At 36.2% G+C, this 22,785-nt stretch overlaps 1 protein-coding gene across 1 annotated transcript in view; it reads left to right on the forward strand.

Annotated features, from left to right (window-relative positions):
• Positions 1 to 3,568: 3,568 nt before the first annotated feature.
• LOC131649637 (uncharacterized) overlaps positions 3,569 to 22,785 on the forward strand; it is a gene marked incomplete at its 3' end in the record, with an annotated part of 45,807 nt that continues 26,590 nt past the window's right edge. Inside the window, exon 1 of the mRNA XM_058919390.1 lies at positions 3,569 to 3,709. Coding sequence (XP_058775373.1) covers positions 3,569 to 3,709 — 141 coding nt within the window. The remainder of the gene's footprint in view (positions 3,710 to 22,785) is intronic.

Below are 22,785 nucleotides of genomic sequence, written 5' to 3' on the forward strand. Positions count from 1 at the left end.
GGAAGAAGAAAAAAAAACTTGTGACATTATTTCTTACAACCTTGAGGACAAGGTTGTTTTTGAAGGGGTTGGTAATTTTTTTTTTTGTAAGCAAGAATTTCATTGATGAAAGAGAACCCAAGTTCTCAACCGAACTTACAAAAAAACAAAAGGGGCGACAAACGAAACGCCCCGAGAAGAAATTATCCTCCAATTACAACTTATGAAAAGAAAAGCAAAGGATCTTTGCTAAAATTATAAAAGTCACAATTGGGAAGGCTAATTTTTCCTATGACCAACCATTTCCATGCCGTAATCTTAGAATTCCATACTATATCGTCGACGTTCCACTTATCGTTTCTGAACACGATGCCGTTCCTAACCATCCAGATATTCCAACAAGTAGCCATCCACAAAACCCCTTCTTTTCTTTTCCTCACTTTTTTATATTTGGAATACCCATACCATCTCATGAAGCTTTCCTTAATGCTAGAACACTTATCCACCTTCCATCCGATCCAATCCGCCATATCCTTCCACACCAAAGAAGCAACGACACAGTCCAAAAAAAGATGCTCGATTGATTCAGCACAATCACCACAAAAGCAGCAGCAGGTCGAAGAATTAAGACCACGGGTCTGAAGCGCAACACGGGTAGGAAGCCTATTAAAAAAACTCCTCCAAACAAAAGCCTTTACCTTCATAGGAACTAGCATCTTCCATATAAGCTTAATAGCTTTATCATATTTATCCACAGGACCCATAGGAATATATTTAGTACTTAACAAACGATAACAGCTAGCTACCGAGTACGTACCGCTGCTTTCCAGCATCCAAGAGACGGAGTCAGCAGCGGCTGTCGAGTCAGCAGCGACTGTCCCAAGCACAGTCGTGATACTGCCAGTGTCAAAACGGAGGGGATCCGAAAGCTGAGCATCAGAGACTCGAAAGCCAGCGGCTGCGTCCTTCGGGCTATAGTTGTTCAGCAAACTTGTCATGTTAGATAACGGGATCTGCAGCCGCCTCTCCTCTATAACACTCTGCGGAATGCCAAAGTCGGACCATTTCCAGCCATTACTCGTCCACCCTCCCATTGCTGCGACAGAAACAACCTGTAATACAGAACAAGAAAACAGAGATGGAAACAGACTTTTTAGTATTCCTTCGTTCGTCCACCACGCATGCCAAAACGACGTCTCGAAGCCATTTCCCAAGGTAATTTTACAGTTTTGCGCGAACAAATTCTCCGGAACAGCACTGTCAAGGGCTTGAATATCCTGCCATAGAAAGGATCTACAAAGTTTCTTAGCATTCCGTTCGCGCCTCAGCGGCTGTCGAGTCAGCAGCGACTGTCCCAAGCACAGTCGTGATACTGCCAGTGTCAAAACGGAGGGGATCCGAAAGCTGAGCATCAGAGACTCGAAAGCCAGCGGCTGCGTCCTTCGGGCTATAGTTGTTCAGCAAACTTGTCATGTTAGATAACGGGATCTGCAGCCGCCTCTCCTCTATAACACTCTGCGGAATGCCAAAGTCGGACCATTTCCAGCCATTACTCGTCCACCCTCCCATTGCTGCGACAGAAACAACCTGTAAAAGTGAGCTTTGAGTTATTTAAAATAATTTATGTTAGTTGGGCTTGTCTTAGATATTATTTAGTTGGTCTTTTAGTTATTGGGCCTCTATTTTACTACTCACTATTGTCATCACTATATATGTACTCTTATTGAGAAAGTGAAGATCAATAAAAGAAATCAAAAAGTTATCTTTTATCTCTATTTCCTTAGTTTATTTTAATGTCTTTCTCTTTTTATTGTTGAACCCTAAATTGATAGTCTTGATAGGAACAACTTCCTATCAGTTAGAGATTATAAAGATAAGTGATAAGTTAAAGTTTTAATCTAATTGAGATGTCAATCTTATCATTTTTAGTCAAAACAAAAAGACATAAATAAGGTTTGACATTTTAACACCTTTCGTATAAAAATCGTTATGAGTAGCAATACAACAAGTTTACTTTCATTTTTAAATCAAAACAACAAAATAATAAGTTTAGGCAAACTATTTTGCAAAAAATATGATAGTTTAAAACTAGATTGAAAATACATTAATCATACGATATTACTTATTAGAGCAAGGATTTGTCAAGAATAATAAATTGTAAAAAGTCATTAATATACATAAACCTAACCTAGTAGACCCTATCAATAAAAATTGTGTAATTAGGATTTTTTTTCTTCTTATTTTTTTTGTTTGGTGGAGGAATGTTAATGGCTACTCCGTTAGCAATTCCTATGATTGCATTTCATATTTGGAAGCTCATATTTGGGAGTTGGATGTTCGACTTTCCATGGCTTTGGTTAGTTTATGGAAAACAAAGGTTTCAAGTAGAATTCAAGTTTTTGGGTGACTTTATTGTGGAATAGACTTTCAACTTAATCAGAGCTTTTCAAGCATGGTGTGCTGAGGGGCCCTCACAATATGGTTTGTCCTTTTTGTATCGAGGTGGACAAAGACTTAGATCACCTTTTTTGTCATTGCTTCGTTTCAAGGAGGTGGTGGAACAAAATTTGTATTTGGCTTCGGGTTGTTGATTCTTCTTCCTCATGCCTCATTTTGGATCGTCTTCATTCTTTGGAACAATCTTGTAAGTTGGTTTTTGTCTTGGATTCGGGTTGGTTTTTTGGTTTAATCACTTGCTGGATTATTTGAAAATGTAGGAATGATATCCTTTTTAAAGGTCTCATTTTAGCAAACTTTGATGGGGTTGGTTTGATAAAATTACTTGCGTGAGATTGGTTCTTTCCGGGTTTTAAAGTTCCACTTCCTATTTCTTAGGCCGAATGGTGTATCGACCCGAGAAGTGATTTGTATTGATGTTCTAGGTGGTAGTTGTGGGTTGGTTCTTTTGGTTGGGTTTACTTAATTTCCCTTTGTTTTTTTTTTTGTAATCTTGTAACCACGAGTTTAGCACTTCTTGTGCTCTTTATATTTGATCCTTTTGCTTATAAAAAATTGTACTAATTTTAACTCATTATACTTCAAATGTGAAATGTGGTATAATTTTAACTCATTATACTCCTAGAAGAATATAGACATGGAAAGATTAATTCATTGCCTAATTTGTTAAGGGAGGAACATACAACTCACTAGATACACCTCAAGTTATAACAAAAAGATTTGTTAAATTTAATAACAAAACAGAAACGTAACAACTTCAACGCGAGTCCCCATCTTCTAGAATCATTTTCCATCAAGTGCCAAATTAGTGACATAATCCTCAACCTTCTTAGGAGGTTTGATTGTTCTCTTTGCTTTAGGGCCCTGACTCTCATTGAGTCTTTTCCATCATTAATCCTTTGTCTTTACTATTGGGCCTTCTAATACCAATACGTCCTCCAACAAAACCAAACCTTGTCCTCAAGGTTGTAATTACGATAAAGATCATCTCATTTTTCCCATGAGGTGTCATCGGGCGACAACCCATGCAACTGAACTAGAGCAAAACGCATGAGAATGACATCAATCAATTGTGTCTGGAAATCTAACACAATAAGAAGGGTGGCTAAATGGTGGTTGATAATGGATTATTATGGTAATTGGTCAATGGAATTCGAAGGTAAACCCTCATGTGGCATTAAGAGATAAAAATGGAAGACATTATGGATGTGAGAATGTGGTGATAATTCTAGGTTATAAGCCATTAGACCAACGTTTGATAAAACGATATAAGGTATGTAATACCTTTTGGAGAGCTTAATTATAGTATTTGATATCATACAATGATTCTTGATGACAAGGTTGTAATTGGAAAATAGACCTTCCGACGGTGTTTATTTGCATTCCTCTTCATATGCAATTGGGCTTTGCTCAAATTCTTGCGTAGTAGTAAAAGAACATTGTTTCATGATGTCAAAATGAAATCACAAGAATCAATGGACGACAAACCAAAAATATACGATGGGATAGAAGGAGGAGGTTTACAAAACATGACCTGAAAGGAGGAGGTTAAAAAACATCACAAAATTTGGTTTATATATCCGTTTCAAAAGCAATTTCTCGCGAGTAGTTTCAAAACCATGTTCACTATATTTAAAAAAAAATGTAAATAGACCCTTATATTGTTCTATAGCAACATGAATACACATATCCTTAAATTGAAAAGTTTTACTAACAGAATTTACTTTTACCGCAAACAATATCTCATACCAAATAGTCATGCCTAACAAAAACTCAAAATTTTCAATATATATATATATATATATATATATATATATATATATATATATATATATATATATTTACTAGCCTAAGGGTTGAGACCGCCATGCGGGTCAATCTAGTAGAAATATTACTCCTAATATTCATACTGTAGCAACCTGCCCTAAAACTAAAATATTTAGAGTCGCCACCTATTCTGAAGGGCGAATAGGAAACCCTACGCAGTATAGAGATCGGGGTAAGTTATTATAATTAGGTCGAGGGAAGGTGTTAGGCACCCTCAACCCTTTCCTATTGGCTTTGAATCTAAGGGTCAAGTTTTATGGCTAAAATATTGAGGTTTAATAGCTAAAGAATTGAATAGGGGAAAATTGAGATTTTAGAGAAGGGGACTCGCCTTGTTACCAAGTGCCTACGTACCTCCTTACGGAGGATCAGAGTCTATGTAGTTCGGGGACAGGGTTGTACGCCTTTGAATTGAATTTGATGTGTTTTGAAGTTGTTTTGAAGTTGTTTTGAAATTGTTTTGAAATTGTTTTGAAATTGTTTTGAAATGCGAAGTTCGAAGGTATTTTGAATTACCTTATCGTAGTTGTGAACATCGCAGTGTTGAAAATATGTAGTTACGTGGTTTAGTGTATTTTAAGATTTGGAAGTGTTTTAGGATTTGGCGTACAACCTTGGTTTTAATTTGTTACCATTAGTCGCGATAATCAATAGGTTTGATTACCATGGCTAACGGATTAAAGGGAGGATTGCTAACCACTATAATCGATAGATTTGATTATCACGAATAGCAAATGTGCGTGTTTTAATTATCGTTACTCCTCATAATCGATAGATTCGATTACAAATAACAACGAATTTGATAAAAGGAAAATGCTAATCACCGTAACCAATAGATTTGGTTAAAACCATTTAGCAAAATAATGTGTATTTTAATTTATAGGATTTGATTAATTAAATTAATCGATTATTAATCATCGCGACCAATAAATTTAATCGAAACGAATAATAATTTTAATCCTAATATTTTGATACTTTGGACAAATGGGGTGGAGCAAACCCTAATACCTTAATATATTTTCTAGGGTTTTTTTGGTTTTTATAATTACAATAATTAAATAAATTAATCGAGAAAATAGTCGGGAATATAATCGGGAAAATAGTTCTAAATAGTTATAGCCTTAATCCTAATTATAATCTATTCTAATTAAATTATAAAAAATCAAATTATATAACAAATATATTGTGCTTAATATAATTATATAATTAGTATATATAATATATAATGGAACCTGGTTTTATTCCTGTGTGGGGAGCTATTGAAGGTGCATGGTGGATCCGTAATTCTGGAGCGTTAGATTTGGATTATAGGAAATCTGATGGTTAAGCACTGAGAGTCCATGGTGAGCGTATGGGGAAGCAGCACGTTGGATCACGCCGGATCTGTGCCAAAAATATTTGTCTTGGCCAGGGTTTGAACCCAAGCCTTGTACTTTACAAAGGGAAGCGTTTTACCATTGTGCTGTGTGCCAGAAGTTGTTAGTGGTTTCATCATCAATAAATATAATATAAATTAATAATCAATTAAAGAAAACCAAAGGAAAGTCAAACCAGGCCCCATGTTGTACGCATAGACCAATCGTGGAGGGAGAGAGAAGTTTGACGAATTGCCTGCCCACTGGAAACACGCCACGCACGTGGAGAGAGGGAGTATGAGGCTGACCCACCAATAGGGAAGCGCAATCACGGTCAACGATCAGCCACACCAGCGTCATCTTCAAGCTTTTTCCTTGCAGAATTTCCTGTGGAAATTGCTGTGTCTTTTCCTGCAACTTTTGCTGCGGGTTATCCTTCAAATTCTGCAACAAATTAAAGCTCTACTAAAACATGTTAGTTGGTGACAAATCACGCCCAGACCACCGTTTTCGGGTGCTGCGAATCTCGTGGACGTATTGGTTTTCCCTGAAACGGCCTATAACCATGAGACCGAGCAACAAGGTATCTCCTGCCCTAACAATGGTGTACCACGTTATGGGCCCCAAAACTTTCATGAAATACGTTGCACCTACCTTAAACACGATCCTGAACACTGACAAACACCATAAGCGCGTTAACACTGCATATAAAATTGAAAACGAATTCAAGAACCTTTCACCAATTGGAGCTCTTGAGATCCACGATTTATGGATACTCCAAGATGATGTAAATGCTTGGAACGGTTCCCCTCCCCTTCCAGAAGACGAATGAAGGCTTTGAATTGACTAGGAATGCCTGGATCTTACGGTTTTAGTTTGCCCTAACCTTTTGATTTTTTAAAGATGAGTTAAAGTGGCTAAGACCCCCCATCTTTTCGTCCCCCCCTCTTGTGGTGTTCTAACAATATATATATCATAGTATTAGGGTTTCTTTGGGCTTGGACATTAGGTTTTTTGGAGAGAGTGAAACTTGATTGAAAGAACCATTTTAATCCTTTCTAAATTTGGAAAATTTACCTCATGGACTATGCCAACGAAATTGTGACTATTTTATGATATTATATGGGCCTTTATAAGATTAAAAGTATAATCCCATGATTTATTTCACTATCTTGTATTTTATTTTATTTATTTTGCATTTATATGAATAAAATTCAAATAAAATATAAATAAAATACAAAAAGGGTATGAATAATTTTATAGGCTCTCATGGATGTGTTTGAAATATGAATTCTAGGCCCATTAGTTAAAAAACCAAGTTTTGAGCAATTAGGGTTTCGTGCATCTCTTGAAAATTGCTCAATTTCAACCATGCGTACCTCTCTCAATTTTAATCATATGAATGCATTCTAGGACTTTTTAGAAAGCTAAAAGAGTCCTTTAAATGACCTTTTTGGTTTCATCTTAATTGAAGCTTCCATGCTCAAGTTATGAGCTTTGACCCAAAAGGTGTTTTTGTTGACTTTCTGGAAGACCTATAATGTATTGGACCATATCTCTTGAATGAAGCATTTCTGGCCTTGGCTTGTGAGAGACAAAGTTGTAGAGAATCCAATTTCCTTCAAAATAGGCTTTGAGTGAGGAATTTCTGATAAAGTATGAGAGAGTTATGGCCAGTCAAAGTTGAGTTGACTTTTCTTATAAAAACCCTAATTTGAACCTTTGAATTTGTTCATCTCTGGGTTTTTATTAACGGATCGTGATCAACCTTTGATCAAATGATGGATATAACCTCAAATACTTTATGTTGACCAAAAGTCAGGAGTTTTGACTGTACTTTGACCATAGTTGACTTTTAGGTCAACATAGTCGATTATTGATGACCTGAGCCATAGGGTGGGAAATCCTTGGGATTGAAGTTTGATAATTGACATGGAGATACTTTGAGACATATGAGATACCTTGAGGTTCATTTGAAGCCTTGAATATTCACAATCCCTTGATAAAATGAAAACCCTAGTTTTGGAGATCTTTGATTAGGAGAGAGTGACTTGAATAAGCCTTTGAACCTCGAGTTGTTGGAGATGAAATGAAGAACCTTTGATTGAATATAGGAGGGAAAATTTTGGGGTATGACACATACCTATGTAAAAACTTATAATTCTTTATCCATGATCTATGAGATTTGATCTTGAGTTTATCCATGTAATAGTCTCAATACTTTAATGTTATTCCACTTTACAATAAATCTCGACTATAGATACTTTATGAATAATGTCCTTATGTTTAACGAGATCTCATGATTAAGTCACACTTAACATTTCGTTAAACGTACTAGCTATTATAGGGAATTGATTATTTCACAAAAACAAATATAATAAAGAAAGCCTTTTAATTGTTAATAAATAATTTGATACAGGGATCAAAACTATTGACCTTTATAGCTTACACCAACATTAATTGTGTATCTCCCAAATGGTAGTGTTTCCCTCATAGTTTTACGATGCATGAGCTATGTAAGTATTTTTGCATTTTATCTAAGCAATGTATAAGATACATTATCAGTCATGAATCACTAAGGTCTTTCCTTTGGTTGTAATGTGGTGGGGCTTACAAAAAACAACGGTTTTTCTTTGAATTAAAAAGCCTAAAGATAAGAGAGCAAAATCTTATTGGTAAATCTTTTTTATTTTTTAAAATGTTTATTTCTAAGATTTCAGTTTTTACAACCATTTTTTCTTTTGTGGTTTTCTTTTGTTTGGATGCTTTGACATTTGATTTCTATTTATTTTTATTATTTTCAAATCATATTTTTTCCTTTTATATTTAACATTACTACTTGATTTTATTTTTTAGAACAGTTCCTCTTTTCCACCAACTTTATTTTTGAAAAAATCCTTGCATTTTTAAGCTCTCTTTTATCCTTAAGACAATGTGGTGAACATTATTTTTATTTTAAAAGGGGTTAGGGGTTGTAATGTTGAAAGAAAAAAATTGTTTTGGACTCAAAGAGGTTGTGAAAGGATCACACCCCCACAAGTTAGACTTTTTTGTCAAGTAGTTTTTCACTCAAAATCAAACAATGCGTCGATCATATCCATGACTTTAAGTTAATCAAGTAATAGCAAGACTGATGCAACATCTACATAATAAAAATGTATGTTCACTCTTATTATTTATGTAAACATGAGGTTGCACATAACTCACTTTGATAGGCTTATGATTATTGACTTACATTAACATGTTTTCACTAGACAATAGTAAAATTAAATTTGGTGTAAGCAATTAATTTATAGTCATGCTATATTTCATAGATAATTAAAACATTAATCATGAACGAAACATTTAAAAGAAAAATCCCTTTTTTATGTCATTTGTTTTTGACCTTTGTCATTCACCCATATTTGGTGATTCCAATGCTTTTAGCTTTTCAAATCATCATCAACTGAACCATCTACTGAAAAACCTCTTTAAAGCAATTTTTTAATTTTTTTCGAATTGAATAAGTCATTAATCATAAAAACTATTAAAATTCCACAAGTATTATTGTAGGATTTAGCTTCAATTAAGGAATGACTTTTACATTTTCATTTTTGTCCAGAAAATATCGCTAAGTCAACAATTGTAGTAGAGTGTGGTAGGTGCACACAAAGCTAGCATAGTGAGCCTTCTGCATTAGTGTATTCCACATGTTGTACTTATTCAATTTTCATCTCAAAAACACACCATAAATCAAGTAAAATGATGTTTTAACATCAAAATATTCAAATGTTGTTAGAAACTTGGGTGTGCTTAAGTACTTGGAATAAAATGGATAGCACACTTAAATCTATAGTGAATGACGATTATTAGTAACATGGAATATTATTGATTCACAATTTAATGCTGGACGGTTGAAGCTTCAATCATCATATTCATACTCCTTGGGGTCTTCTTAGTCTTTTCGATTTGAATTGTTCCATCCGCTATCACCTGCAGCATCATGCAAATGCCCTGGTCTCATTCCTTCTAGATATAATGACCTTTTTTAAGCCATTGTAGTTCATGGACGAATTCTTCTCGGGTTGACATATGACCACAATGAGAGTTCAAATTTTGAATTCTTAACTTTAATCTACTCATGGAATCTTACAAAGAAATCAACCCTTTAGAGTATGCATCACTAATATCTCACTCGTAAGTAAAATATGTTTTCAAGTTACGATATACCTATCGTATCACAAATCATGTCATATAAACATGTTTTTGGTAGCTAATTCAAAACAAACATTAAGTCCAAAGAATCATAAATATAAAAGCTTAAGTAGAATTACGAAAAACACCATTATTAGAATTAATACACAGTTATGATGAAGACTACACATAACCCAAATAAAAGAGAATTATATACATTTGCACGCCATAAATTTACACTTAAATATTAGAAGAAAGAGTTTGAACAACATATGTAGTGATTCCTCGAACAAAATTCCCGGCTTCAATCTTCATCTCTTATTCTCTTCTATTGAGATTTAAGACGAACCTTCATATTTTCTTTACTACATTGAGTCCACCAAAAACTCCCTTTTACTGAAATGGAACCTTTATTTACAGTTGTTGATTTGAGGTCTTCACTAGGTGTGCCGCCCATTTGTGCCTAATGCACATACTTTCTTCCCTGTTAAGCAATTCCAACCCATCAGTAACTTAACCTAGCTGCCCATTAGGGTATGAATAATTTTATAGGCTCTCATGGATGTGTTTGAAATATGAATTCTAGGCCCATTAGTTAAGAAACCAAGTTTTGAGCAATTAGGGTTTCGTGCATCTCTTGAAAATTGCTCAATTTCAACCATGCGTACCTCTCTCAATTTTAATCATATGAATGCATTCTAGGACTTTTTAGAAAGCTAAAAGAGTCCTTTAAATGACCTTTTTGGTTTCATCTTAATTGAAGCTTCCATTCTCAAGTTATGAGCTTTGACCCAAAAGGTGTTTTTGTTGACTTTCTGGAAGACCTATAATGTATTGGACCATATCTCTTGAATGAAGCATTTCTGGCCTTGGCTTGTGAGAGACAAAGTTGTAGAGAATCCAATTTCCTTCAAAATAGGCTTTGAGTGAGGAATTTCTGATAAAGTATGAGAGAGTTATGGCCAGTCAAAGTTGAGTTGACTTTTCTTATAAAAACCCTAATTTGAACCTTTGAATTTGTTCATCTCTGAGTTTTTATTAACGGATCGTGATCAACCTTTGATCAAATGATGGATATAACCTCAAATACTTTATGTTGACCAAAAGTCAGGAGTTTTGACTGTACTTTGACCATAGTTGACTTTTAGGTCAACATAGTCGATTATTGATGACCTGAGCCATAGGGTGGGAAATCCTTGGGATTGAAGTTTGATAATTGACATGGAGATACTTTGAGACATATGAGATACCTTGAGGTTCATTTGAAGCCTTGAATATTCACAATCCCTTGATCAAATGAAAACCCTAGTTTTGGAGATCTTTGATTAGGAGAGAGTGACTTGAATAAGCCTTTGAACCTCGATTTGTTGGAGATGAAATGAAGAACCTTTGATTGAATATAGGAGGGAAAATTTTGGGGTATGACAGCTGCCCCTGTTCAATCTTCTTAAACCTGAAGGATCAGATAGGCACGTCTGCCTATCGTGATCTAAAGGTAGAAGATGATTGGACACTGAGAATGCCCCGAAATTTGCATTTGTTAGGAAGAAGTTATGTGGGAGATGGGCTTTAAAGATGCCATCCAAGGTAAACACCCCTCTCCTTTTGGAGTGTGAAGCATGTGCTTTTGAAGGGAACCATTGTGTTTTGATCGTAGCACGGCCTAAAAAGGCAACCTGAATTTTATGCAATGGTTTGATGCATGCGATGTATGATGCAATAAGCTTCTCAAAATAAATGAGAGCGATGTATGTATATGCATTATGTATGAAAGAAATATGCAATTGAATGATGCATGATTGTTAGTATGTTAGTTGAAGTTAGTAACTTTGGAAAAAAAATAAAACCTTGTTTGTTGGTGAAGTTTTGAAGAAGATCACTGCCGAGGGACTAACGTGATAAACCCAATTGAAGAACTGTTTGAGAAACCTTGTAATCAGGGAAAATAAATCCCTATTTGCGAGGAGACATAATTCATGTCACTGCCAGTGGACTAATGTGACAAGTCATAACTCATTACTGCTCGGGGACTAACGTAATAAGTCGTAGTTTGAGATTGAAATTGAAATTGAAATTGAAATGAGTCTTGATTACTGCCAAGGGACTAACGTACCAAAGAACTCGGTGCCATATCACTGCCAAGGGACTAACGTGATAAGACGTAACGCAGTGGGTCACGATTTGGATTGAAATTGAAATTGAAATAGGATTTGAAATTTGAATTGAAATGGGGAATCAGTTTGGGATAGGAATTGGAATAGGATTTGAAATAGGATTTGGAAGATAGGAGTTGGGAAACAAGTTTGCGGTGTGGCCCACTTACTATAGCTCTAGTAAGTCGTCGCGGTTAGCCATACCTCCATGTTATCGTAGTTGGAGTAAGCTTATCGTAGATGGTGTGGCCCACTTACCATAGCTCTGGTAAGTCGTCGCAGTTAGCCATACCTGCTTACTATCGTAGTTGGAGTGAGTTTATCGTAGATGGTATGACCCACTTACTATCGTTCTAGTAAGTCGTCGCAGTTAGCCATACCTACTCACTATCGTAGTTTCAGCAAGTTTATCGTAGACGGTGTGGCCCACTTACTATCGTTCTAGTAAGTCGTCGCGGTCAGCCATACCTACTTGCTATCGTAGTTTGAGTAAGCTTATCGTAGATGATATGACCCACTTACTATTGTTTTAGTAAGTCGTCGCAGTTAGCCATACCTGCTTACTATCGTAGTTTGATTAATCCCTAAAGGATCACTTGCCATAGTTCTAGCAAGCTCACCTGGACCCATGGGATCCACTTGCCCCGGTGCGGACAAAATTACCTGCATAGAAGATCGTTTGCTAAAGTTCTAACATGTTTGCGACTCGAGGGTCGGATATTCATGACTCGAGGGTCGGAGAACACACCTATCACAACACGAGGGTTGGAACTGGGCTTTTGTAGTATGAAAATGCGCTAGATGATATGTATATGCCAATGTGTATGTATATGTTTTATGAGTGAAATGAACGGCAAGGTTGCTATTATTGGTAAGGTTACCGGGAAGCAGGTGGACAATGTGGTTTAGTATCAGAGCTTTGAATTGGATGTTTTGATGTATGGGATAATGCTTATGCTCATGCATATGTTGATTGATGTAATGAGTGGAACGAAATAATGTCTTCTATAAAACTACCTGAAAAGAGTTTCTGGAATGGATATGAAAGTTTGTCTTAAAGAAGACTACCTGAAAAGGTTTTTAGCAAAGGATGAGGAATGTCTTAAAGAAGACTGTCTGGAAAGGTTTAAAAAAATGTCTTAAAAGACTACCTATAAAGGTTCTTGGAAAGGATAATGGATGTCTTAGAAAAGGCTACTTGGAAAGGTTCGTAGAAAAGGAATGTCTTAAAGAAGACCACCTAAACAGGTTATTGGAAATGATGATGAATGCCTTAGAAAAGACTGCCTAGAAAAGTTCTTAGAATATCTTAAAGAAGACTACCTAACAAGGTTCCTGAAAAGGATGACAATTCGTCTTAAGGGAGACTACCTAAAAAGGTACTTAGAAAAAGAATGTCCTGAAGAAGACCACTTGCAGAGGTTCCTAGAGAGGATCGTGAGATTTATCTTAAAGAAGAATACCTGAAGAGGTTCCTAGAAAGGATGGTAAGGTTTGTCTTAAAGAAGACTGTTTGAAAAGGTTCCTAGAAAGGATCATAAGGTTTGTCTTAAAGAAGACTACCTAGAAAGGTATGATGTAATGCATCAACCAATGTACGCAATGCATGATTTGCATGATGCTCCAATGATAGGATGTTGGTAACCAAAGCGTATATAGTTCGCTGGAGTTGTGGGTTGTTGGATGCTAGCGCGATTCCCCAATACCTGTTGCTTGAACTTTGCAGATTGTAGTTAGGAGATAGATTGATTCGAGGTTGTAAAGTACGAAGACGCCTTTTCCTTTTGTTGTGAGTCTTGCCCTAGTTTGACCCTTTGAATTACTCCATGCTTTTGACTTTTGAAGTTCTCCACGTCTTTCACCTTAGCATTTCACACCTTTAACCTTTTTGAGGTTCTCCACACCTTTAACCTTTCGGGGTTCTCCACACCTTTAACCTTTGAATTGTTCACCTTATGGATTTGATATCCAATGCCCCAGTGTTTAGTGGAAAAAGATGCCAATGATCCCCACGCTATGAAGGGAGTGCTCCAAGAAATAACCTTGTCATATGCTCCGATGTTTAGATTGAAGGGTATGCCCTTGATCTCCCGGATATGGAGGGTTATCCATAGTGTTCTATCCATTTGGATTTTGAATTCTTCCCATGCTTGACATGCCCCTGTTTGTTATTGCTTCGAGATGCGACCCAAGTCGATTGAACCTTTAGGATGAATTCCCCTAGTTAATAGGATGTTTGACTGCATGCCCCTGTAATCCTTGAAATTTTGCCCCTGTTTAGGAGAACCCCCTAGATGTGGTTCCCCCCACTCCAAAGTCTTTATTAGAAGTGATCGCCTTTGATTACCCAATTTCGAGATTTCCTTGATGCTAAGTGTATATTCGTAGATGACGTTGTACTCTTCGAAGAGTAACTCCAATGCGATGCGTATGCAAGTTTTGAAATCGAAGTCCGTTATGAATTAGGACCGGATGATTAGAAATGAATGCTTGAAGAAGCGTAGTGATTAGAAATAGTTTTAACAAACATAGGAGTCAGTATAAAAAATCCTGCTTAATATGCTTTCATGGTTAACCTTGCCTCAATTAGGACTTTTGCATGTTGTAACTTGGCCTGGTTCAGGGTTTAAGAAACAACAGATATAAGGCTCAAAATTTATTTACCCCACCCCTTTCTCCTTGATGTTCTCCAAATCCTAAAAATTCGCCTAATCCAATGAATGTGCTTTGTTTGTAAGAGAACCGTTTTAGTTCTGATATTGAGCAGAAGCCTTAGTAAAGATCCAAGTACTGATGAAAACTGTTGTGAAGATCCAAGCATTGATGAAAATGTTGTAAAGATCCAAGCATTGATGTGAAGCTCTGATAGTTTAGCAGTCACATGATTATCCTTTGTATTTCTCCTTTGTTTTGTTTTTTTAATCCCTTATTTTGCATGAACCAATTCCTTTGTATTTGATTCATCGGGATGCCCTAATTTTTGCCTAAGTCGTTTTTTTTTGTTTTATGGAATTTTCCATTTTGACTTAGCGGGCGTTTTTCTCCTCTTTTTTTGAATACTCCTTTTGATCCTTGGATATTGGACATCGTGACTGCCATGTCGATTTTGATTTGTAAGCTTCGCCTTTGATACTTCCTCGATCTTGAATGATGTAATGAGGAAGAAAATGTTGTGAATGTTTTCTCCATTGCTTCCTCAATCTTGGATGAATGCGAGGAGGAAGATATGCTTGAACCTTTGCTTAGCTTGATCCTCATGCTTGAACCTTTGCTTGAATCCTTTCTTGGATTAACTGATTCTCTTAGCAACCAAAATACCCCATTAAATTAATCGAAATCTACCCTACCCCTGGTTGAAATCAAGGTTTGATTGAAAAAGTAGAAACAAACTCCAACTCCTGGCTCGAGGGGGTAACGAGGGATTAACAACCTTATGTCTCCACTGTTTGGGGATTGAAACAATGCCTGTACATCCTCGGTTCGGTCTTACCTTGAAAGCATATATTTAGCGAGACTTAGTTATTTGTATTCGTCATCCTCCCTCAAGTTTGTTAATAATTGGGAGTGATAATTTGAAATGGAAAGTCGTAGTAATGCAAGAGCGAAGAGAAAGAATTGATTTCAAAACACGCATGATTATTTTATTGAATTACTATTCGAAGGTACAACGTTTTACACCAAATAACACTTTGTGATTGTAGAAATTACAACTTGAAATGGTAAAACCTATTGATCCTAGGGACAATCTCCTTTGTGACCGTTGACCCTGTTTTACTCCTTAGTTCGTGGACTTGTAGAAGTAAAGGGTGATCTCGAATTCTCCTTGGGCACGTCAAACCATTCGCAATCTTCGGAGTTCGTAGATTGATGAAGAAGACCTATGGCCCTTTTTCCCCTTGGTGGGGAGCTAACATATGTCGACTTCCCTCCATCATAGTTATGCATCTTTGTTCAGGATATTGCCCCAGTCGGACTAATCCTTGCCCCCAGGTTATCATAGAGTGTCCTTGTGAATTTGATGTGTTCTAAGACGAACCCCTTAATGACTAGATACCTCTTGAGCGTATCTATGTGGGAACTTCTTTGTTGAACTGATCCTTGCTCGACGATTACCTTTGTATAATCTTGTTGCGAAAAGGCGTGGACATGCGGAAGGCATGGTGAAAGACATCCTTTTTTTTCTTAGCAAGACCAAGATCTTTTATTTTCCTTTCTCCATAGTTTCTGATCCCTTTGATTTTTTTGAAAGTTTCGGGAAACCGGCTAGCATGGTAAGTATGGATGCGGGCGAAGATAGAAATGTAAATGTAAATGTAAATGTATGAATGCATGAAAATGCGAATGCACGACTCCTTTTTTTTGCGTAAGGTGACTCCTTATATGTAATGCAAGCGCGCGGGATAAATAATCCTGAGAATAGCCTATGTGGAGTTAGGGATGACATTAGACCCTAGTGACATACGTGCGAGCTTGAGGTTATAATACGCCAATGGGAATCCCTCAGATTAAGGGGTACGCGAAAAGTAGCAGCTGATGACCGTTCAGGATAGTCATCAAGTCTCATGACCTTCGAGAGGTCGTTCGACGTGTACTTACGAAGTTGTCCCTCGTGGGAGGGTTCTCTATGTGGAACACAACCTATCTAAGGACGATATAAGACGAAGTGAAATCCCTACAGGCTAGGGATTGAAGACGCATAAATGGAAATCCGAACCCTACAAGTTAGAGGGTGCGCGGGAATAAACACGGGTTGACCGTTCTAGACAGTTACCAGCTCTCATGGCCATCGTGAAGGCAATCGACGTGCGTTAATGAGGATGTCCTTCAGGAGAAGGACACATTATTGTAGAAACACATGAACGTAAAAGAAAATCCCTACTGGCTAGGGGGTTCGTAGAAGCAAGCACAGAGTGACCGTTCGAGACAGTCACTATATCTCATGGCCATCGAGAGGCCAATCGACGTGCGTTAATAGAAATGTCCTTCGTGGGAAGGACACGTAGTTACAGAAATACAAGGATATAGAAGTAAAATCCCTACAAGCTAGGGACTACATAGGCGGTGATATCCTTCGTGGGAAAGACGTGGTCTTAGAAATTAGAGTCCCTACCGGCTAGGGACCACGTAGGGATACCTGCAAAATTGAAACGCATAGATATTCGAAGTATATAAAGTGCAAACATATAAAGAGCCCAGAAGCACAAAAGTCCTAGGTTCATAGGTTCGACGTAGCGGCTCTAGGGAGCCAACCTTTTTATGGGGGGTTCTAGAAGGTCTCATGGGGTCGTTCGTAGCTGTGGACCTCCGTTTTTAAATCCCGGGCCATACCTCTGTTCTGTAGAGATACGTGAACTGACTCTTTTTTATCGCTTAATGCTTTCGCATTTTGAAAATTCACAGAGTCGCCACCGACCTTTTATTTTATCCAATTAAGGAAAGGTTTATAAAAGAAACAGAAAAAAGACCTTTAAGAAATTCTGGGTAAGGGGGGTAGGTTATACAAAGGGAAGGTGTTAGCACCCTTTGTATCCATGGTTATCCATGGGCTCTTAAGTTTGCTTAGCTCACTTGTTTTTCGATCACTTTTCAATTGCTCTGAAATTGCTCATATGTGGTTTCAAATACCTTTGTAATTTGAATTTTGTAATGATCTGTGTGTGGATGTATACAAAATGCTTGTTTATCTTTCGAAAGATGTTTTGAAAAGAACGTTAACTTTGTAATAATCCGTGTTTGGATGTATACAAAGTATTGTCTTTTTTGAAAGTTTTGTCTTGAAAAACAACAGCGTATGAGAATTTTGTTTGTTTTGATTTGAGCAAGCAAACTAGGAGGTCTACCCTGAGTTGTAAGGTCTTTATCCTATTTCCTTTAAAAATCTATCCTTTCACCGGATATAAACGCAAGGTTCGATTTTGTACTCAAAATAGTAGAATTTTGACTTTGATTTTGAAAAGAATGAGAAGGGATTACCTTAAAAGGTGCAAGTGTGATTGTGATTGTATTCAGATATTTTATCTTTGAAGTTAGTGATCTAACGGTTCAATTTTATCTTTGACATACACGCAGTTTATATTTGCTGGAAATTAAAATGCGGAAATGTAAAGTGCGGAAAGTAAATCTACGCTATTACATCGATTGTGCAGGAAATGTAAACTAGCCTATTTACATGAATTTGACATCCTATACATTTATCTAGGAATTTAAATTGCAAGAAAAATAAAAGGCATGTTTTTGGATTTTTTTATGATTTATTTTAATTATAATTAATGCATGATTAATTAAATTAAAATGAAGAAAAAAGATGAAAATAAATTTAAACCTAGAAATTAAGTTTAAAATATGTACAAAATATTTGTCAATTAATTTTAAAACAAAACTAATTTTTTGGAATTTTTGGAATTGATTTGAAATTGATTTAAGTTAATTAAAACATAATTATGCAAATAATTATAAAAATAATTAAAACTTAAGGATAAAATTATTCAAAATATGTACAAAATTAGTTTATCATATGTAAATAATATTTAACATAAAGAACAATTTTTTTTTATGATTTTTTGATTGGTTAGAATAATTAAAAAGCAAATATATAAATATATACTAATTAATTATGCAAAATATTGAAATTTTGAAGAAAAATAAAATATTTTTATTTCAGAAAATAATATATTATTTTAGAAGTCTAAAAATATTTTTTGTGTATTTTTTGGATTTTTAAAACTATTTTTAATTAATTTAACAAAGAAATTAAAATAAAATAGAAAATAAAAGGATACTGATCATGTGTGGTTGGATTGAGGGTCCATGATAAGGATTGTTTGATCTGGCGCGTTGGATGATTCATTAAATGAGATCAGATGGTCCAGAAATTGAGGCACGTGGTGATCAGTACACCTGCAAAGCACAGAATTAGAGGAAATTTTAAAAAGTACGCGCGCTGGCTGTCCAATGAGGTGGGGACACCTCATCATCTTCAACCTCTCGCTAGGGCCTTTTACAGCGCTTTTATGAAAGAGCGCTGTAATTGATGAGCTTCAGACCTGCAAAATAACGAATAGGGGTAAACGTGCAAAGAAATTTGGCGCGATGGTACCATTCAACTCGTCTGATCCATACGAACCTAATGGTACTACTTAGAACCTCTAATTTTGCCTATTTCAGAAAGCCCTAATTTTGAGATGAAGAACCCTAAAATGGTAGTTTCGTGTATACGTGTTAAAACTCCAATTAAGTTTCCAGAAATGATCTACACCTCAAACCAAACTTAATTATATGTCTACATCTTGCTAAGCATGTGTGAATAACCAGATACAAGTTGATTTAGGTTCGAACAAATTATGACCTGTATAGCTCGATTTAGTGAGCTTCAAGGCTTGCAATTGATTGGGATACGTTTATTGATGTTCAAGGAAGGTGTTTGAATATTTATTTTGTATTGAAATGGACTGAAACTTAAAATTCGAATTCCAAGTTTCTTTGAAAATTACAAGTTGTTACAAGAGTGCTATATGCTTATGAATGCTACTGAATTCGTCCTCTTTTTGTTACTGAAGTATGATAGTCTATATATAAGCATTGAGTGCTTAGAATTGAAGCTAAGAAGCATCTTAGTTGCCTTTGTGGAATTCTTGCATTTTTTATATTAAAAAGCTTTGAATTATTGACCAAGTCTTCTTGCCTTCAATGCACCTGCCTTGCTCTTCAATTCTCTGCAGAAAGATGAAGATTCCTTGGGTGAGTCATGCTTGGAAGTTAAGCTACCATTTATCCATCCATTTTCCTTTTAATTTTAATCTTAAAATAAGATAAAATCAAGCAAAAAATGAATAAAAATGGTGTGGGCTTAGTCTTGGTCGTGGGAAGCCCATAATATCATGGAAATGATGTTTGAATGCTGAAAACTTGGCCCCATTTGGAAAAAATACATTTTTGAGCAATGTTGATTTCATGCATTTTCCCAAAATTTAGCCAACTTCAACAAGGTGTAAATCCTTCAATTTTTGTCATATGAAGGAGATCTTGCACTTTTTGGAAACCTCAAAGAGTCCTCTAACCAATGCCTTTGGTCTCATGTCAAAATGATTTTTGATGCTCCTTGTGTGTCCTTTTGAAAAAAGTGTCTTTTTGTTGACTTTGAAAATGACCTGTAATGTCTTTGATCATATTTTTCAAATGGTGAATCCAATGACCATGGGATCAATGGCATTTGAAAGATAATTGAATTTCCTTCAAAATAAGCTTTGGTTTGAATTTTTTGGATGAAGGATGAGAGAGTTATGATCAGTCAAAGTTGAGTTGACTTTTCAGGCAAAAACCCTAATTTTGAATCTTAGGGTTTTGTTGATTTTTTATCTTTCCTTGATGAATTATGATCATCCAATGATCAAATGATGAATCCTTTGACAAAATATGGACTTTGACAAAAAATTTCATTTTTGACTGTCTGTTGACTTTTTTTGTCAAACGGGTCGTCTGTTGACTGTTTGAGCTGCTGACGGTGCGTCTGAGTGAATTGAAGTTTGAAAATTTGAATGATGGTACTTTGAGATATATGGATGTGCATGAAATCCATTTGAGGTCTCAAAAGCTTGTTTCTCCTGTAAAAACAAGAAAACCCTAGTCAGGGACTGTTTATGTAGGAGACAGTTAAGCGTACCTGATTTTTGTGCAGTGCTGAGTCTCTGCTAATCGCGTGATATTCAGAAGACTTCTAGAACAAAAATCTTGGAATTTTTAATTGTGAAAGATTGATTTGATTGATGGTACAAAACACTGAGAATTGTATTGCCAGCAGTTTGGCTGTCAACTGACTGTTCAGGTATTGACGTAGCAGTTAGAGTGAAAAATCAACAGTCAAGGTTAATTTTCTTTTTTGTTGTTTTTTGTTTTATGTGAAAAATGAAAGTTTATTTACATGACTTGTTAAAAAACACAGACATAATAAATAACTATTATTTACTGTTACCAGTACAGTCTGAGTTTCCTGATTCTGCGCCTACAAAAAAGATTTAACTCTGTACCAATTATGTCAGTACTATTTATCTGTAAATAAATAAATAGCATGTGTGAAGTAATAAACAGTATTTGGCGTTTGCGTAAGAATAAATTCAACTGCAAGCCAAATTACTGTATAAGAAAAATTCTAAAAACTAAGTATTTCATATGTCAGGATATTTGTTGAAATAAAAATCCATGATTATATGAGACTCTTAATTTTCAGATTGGAGTTTTCTTGAAAAAAGATGCGGGCAAATTTTGGGGTATAACAGTTGCCCCTATTCAATCTTCTTAAACCTGAAGAGATTGTCTGAAATCTGAAGGTAGAAGATGATTGAATATTTAGATGCCCTGAAAATTTGCACTTACCATGATCAGAAGAGATGTTGGAAGTTGCATTTGAATGTCGTCTGCGAAATGTTGTTGGCAGATTGGATCATTACCTGAGATGGGCTTTCAGATGCCACCCGTCAATTGTGTTGATGGTCTGTTCATCAGAATGAATCCATTGATTATATCTTGATGAAGGATTTGAAAGTCTTTGCGTTGACCGTTTCGGAACCGTCCAAGGTTACCGCTTTAAGTCTAGGAGGATGATTGCTACGGAACTTGTCCAAAGTTTTTTTTTTGCTTTAGATTTTGAAAGTTGATCATTGTGGAACCGTCTGAGGTATCAGCTTTAGATCTTTGATGTTAGATCGTTCTTGAATCGTCTGAGGTATCGCTTTGGATCTGCAATATTAGATCGTTCTGGAACCGTCTGAGGTATCGCTTTAGATCTGCAATGTTAGATCGTTTTGGAACCGTCTGAGGTATCGCTTTAGATCTGTGATGCTAGATCGTTCTGGAACCGTCTGAGGTATCGCTTTAGATCTGTGATGCTAGATCGTTCTGGAACCGTCTGAGGTATCGCTTTGATCTGTGATGCTAGATCGTTCTGGAACCGTCTGAGGTATCGCTTTAGATCTGTGATGCTAGATCGTTCTGGAACCGTCTGAGGTATCGCTTTGATCTGTGATGCTAGATCGTTCTGGAACCGTCTGAGGTATCGACTTTAGATCTGCGATGCTAGATCGTTTTGGAACCGTCTGAGGTATCAACTCTAGATCTGCAATGTCTGTTTTTGAGTTGATAGGTGATCAGAATGAATCTTCGGCTTGATTATATCTGAGAGAACTGTTCATGGAATTCAGGTGAACACTGCATGTGATTGAGAACATCTTTGTTGAAGATATCCGTCTACCTGAAAAATCAAGTTAGTGATATGCAATGTTTATGATGCATGTAAATGTGAGATATTCCCGGAGAAATATGCATGTGATGTTGTGTATGAATATGCGCATGAATATGCGCATGATGCATGATGTATGATGCATGATGTATGAATATGAATATGTGATGTATGAATATGATGTGATGTATGAATGTGAGATGTCGAGCTTCTATTTGGGAAAATAAATTTCCGCCAGTCATCTGGATATGACTATATTGTGATCGTTGATGATCTTTTGTCTTGTTTGAGTACCCTTGGCTGGGGAAATTCTTTGAGAACCCTGGTATTCTGTTGAAGGATCTTTGAATATCTCTTGAGAATGAAAGGTAGCTGGAAGTTCTGATGCCCTTTCAAATGGGAATGAGGAATATGCATAATCCTCCGATGCACTATCTGACCAAGTCCGGGTGCGGGGATCACACCTTCTGAAGATAGTAATCTGGAACAACCCTGCTGGGGGATAAGACTTCTTTTGAAGAGAAAATCTTTTTGAGGAATTTGCTGAGAAATGCGTTTCTCTTGGGGATTTTCTTCTGATGGGATGATGTCCAGATAATTGGGACATTTC

Source organism: Vicia villosa, linkage group LG2, assembly GCF_029867415.1.
Source record: "Vicia villosa cultivar HV-30 ecotype Madison, WI linkage group LG2, Vvil1.0, whole genome shotgun sequence".
Classification (NCBI taxonomy): domain Eukaryota; kingdom Viridiplantae; phylum Streptophyta; class Magnoliopsida; order Fabales; family Fabaceae; genus Vicia; species Vicia villosa.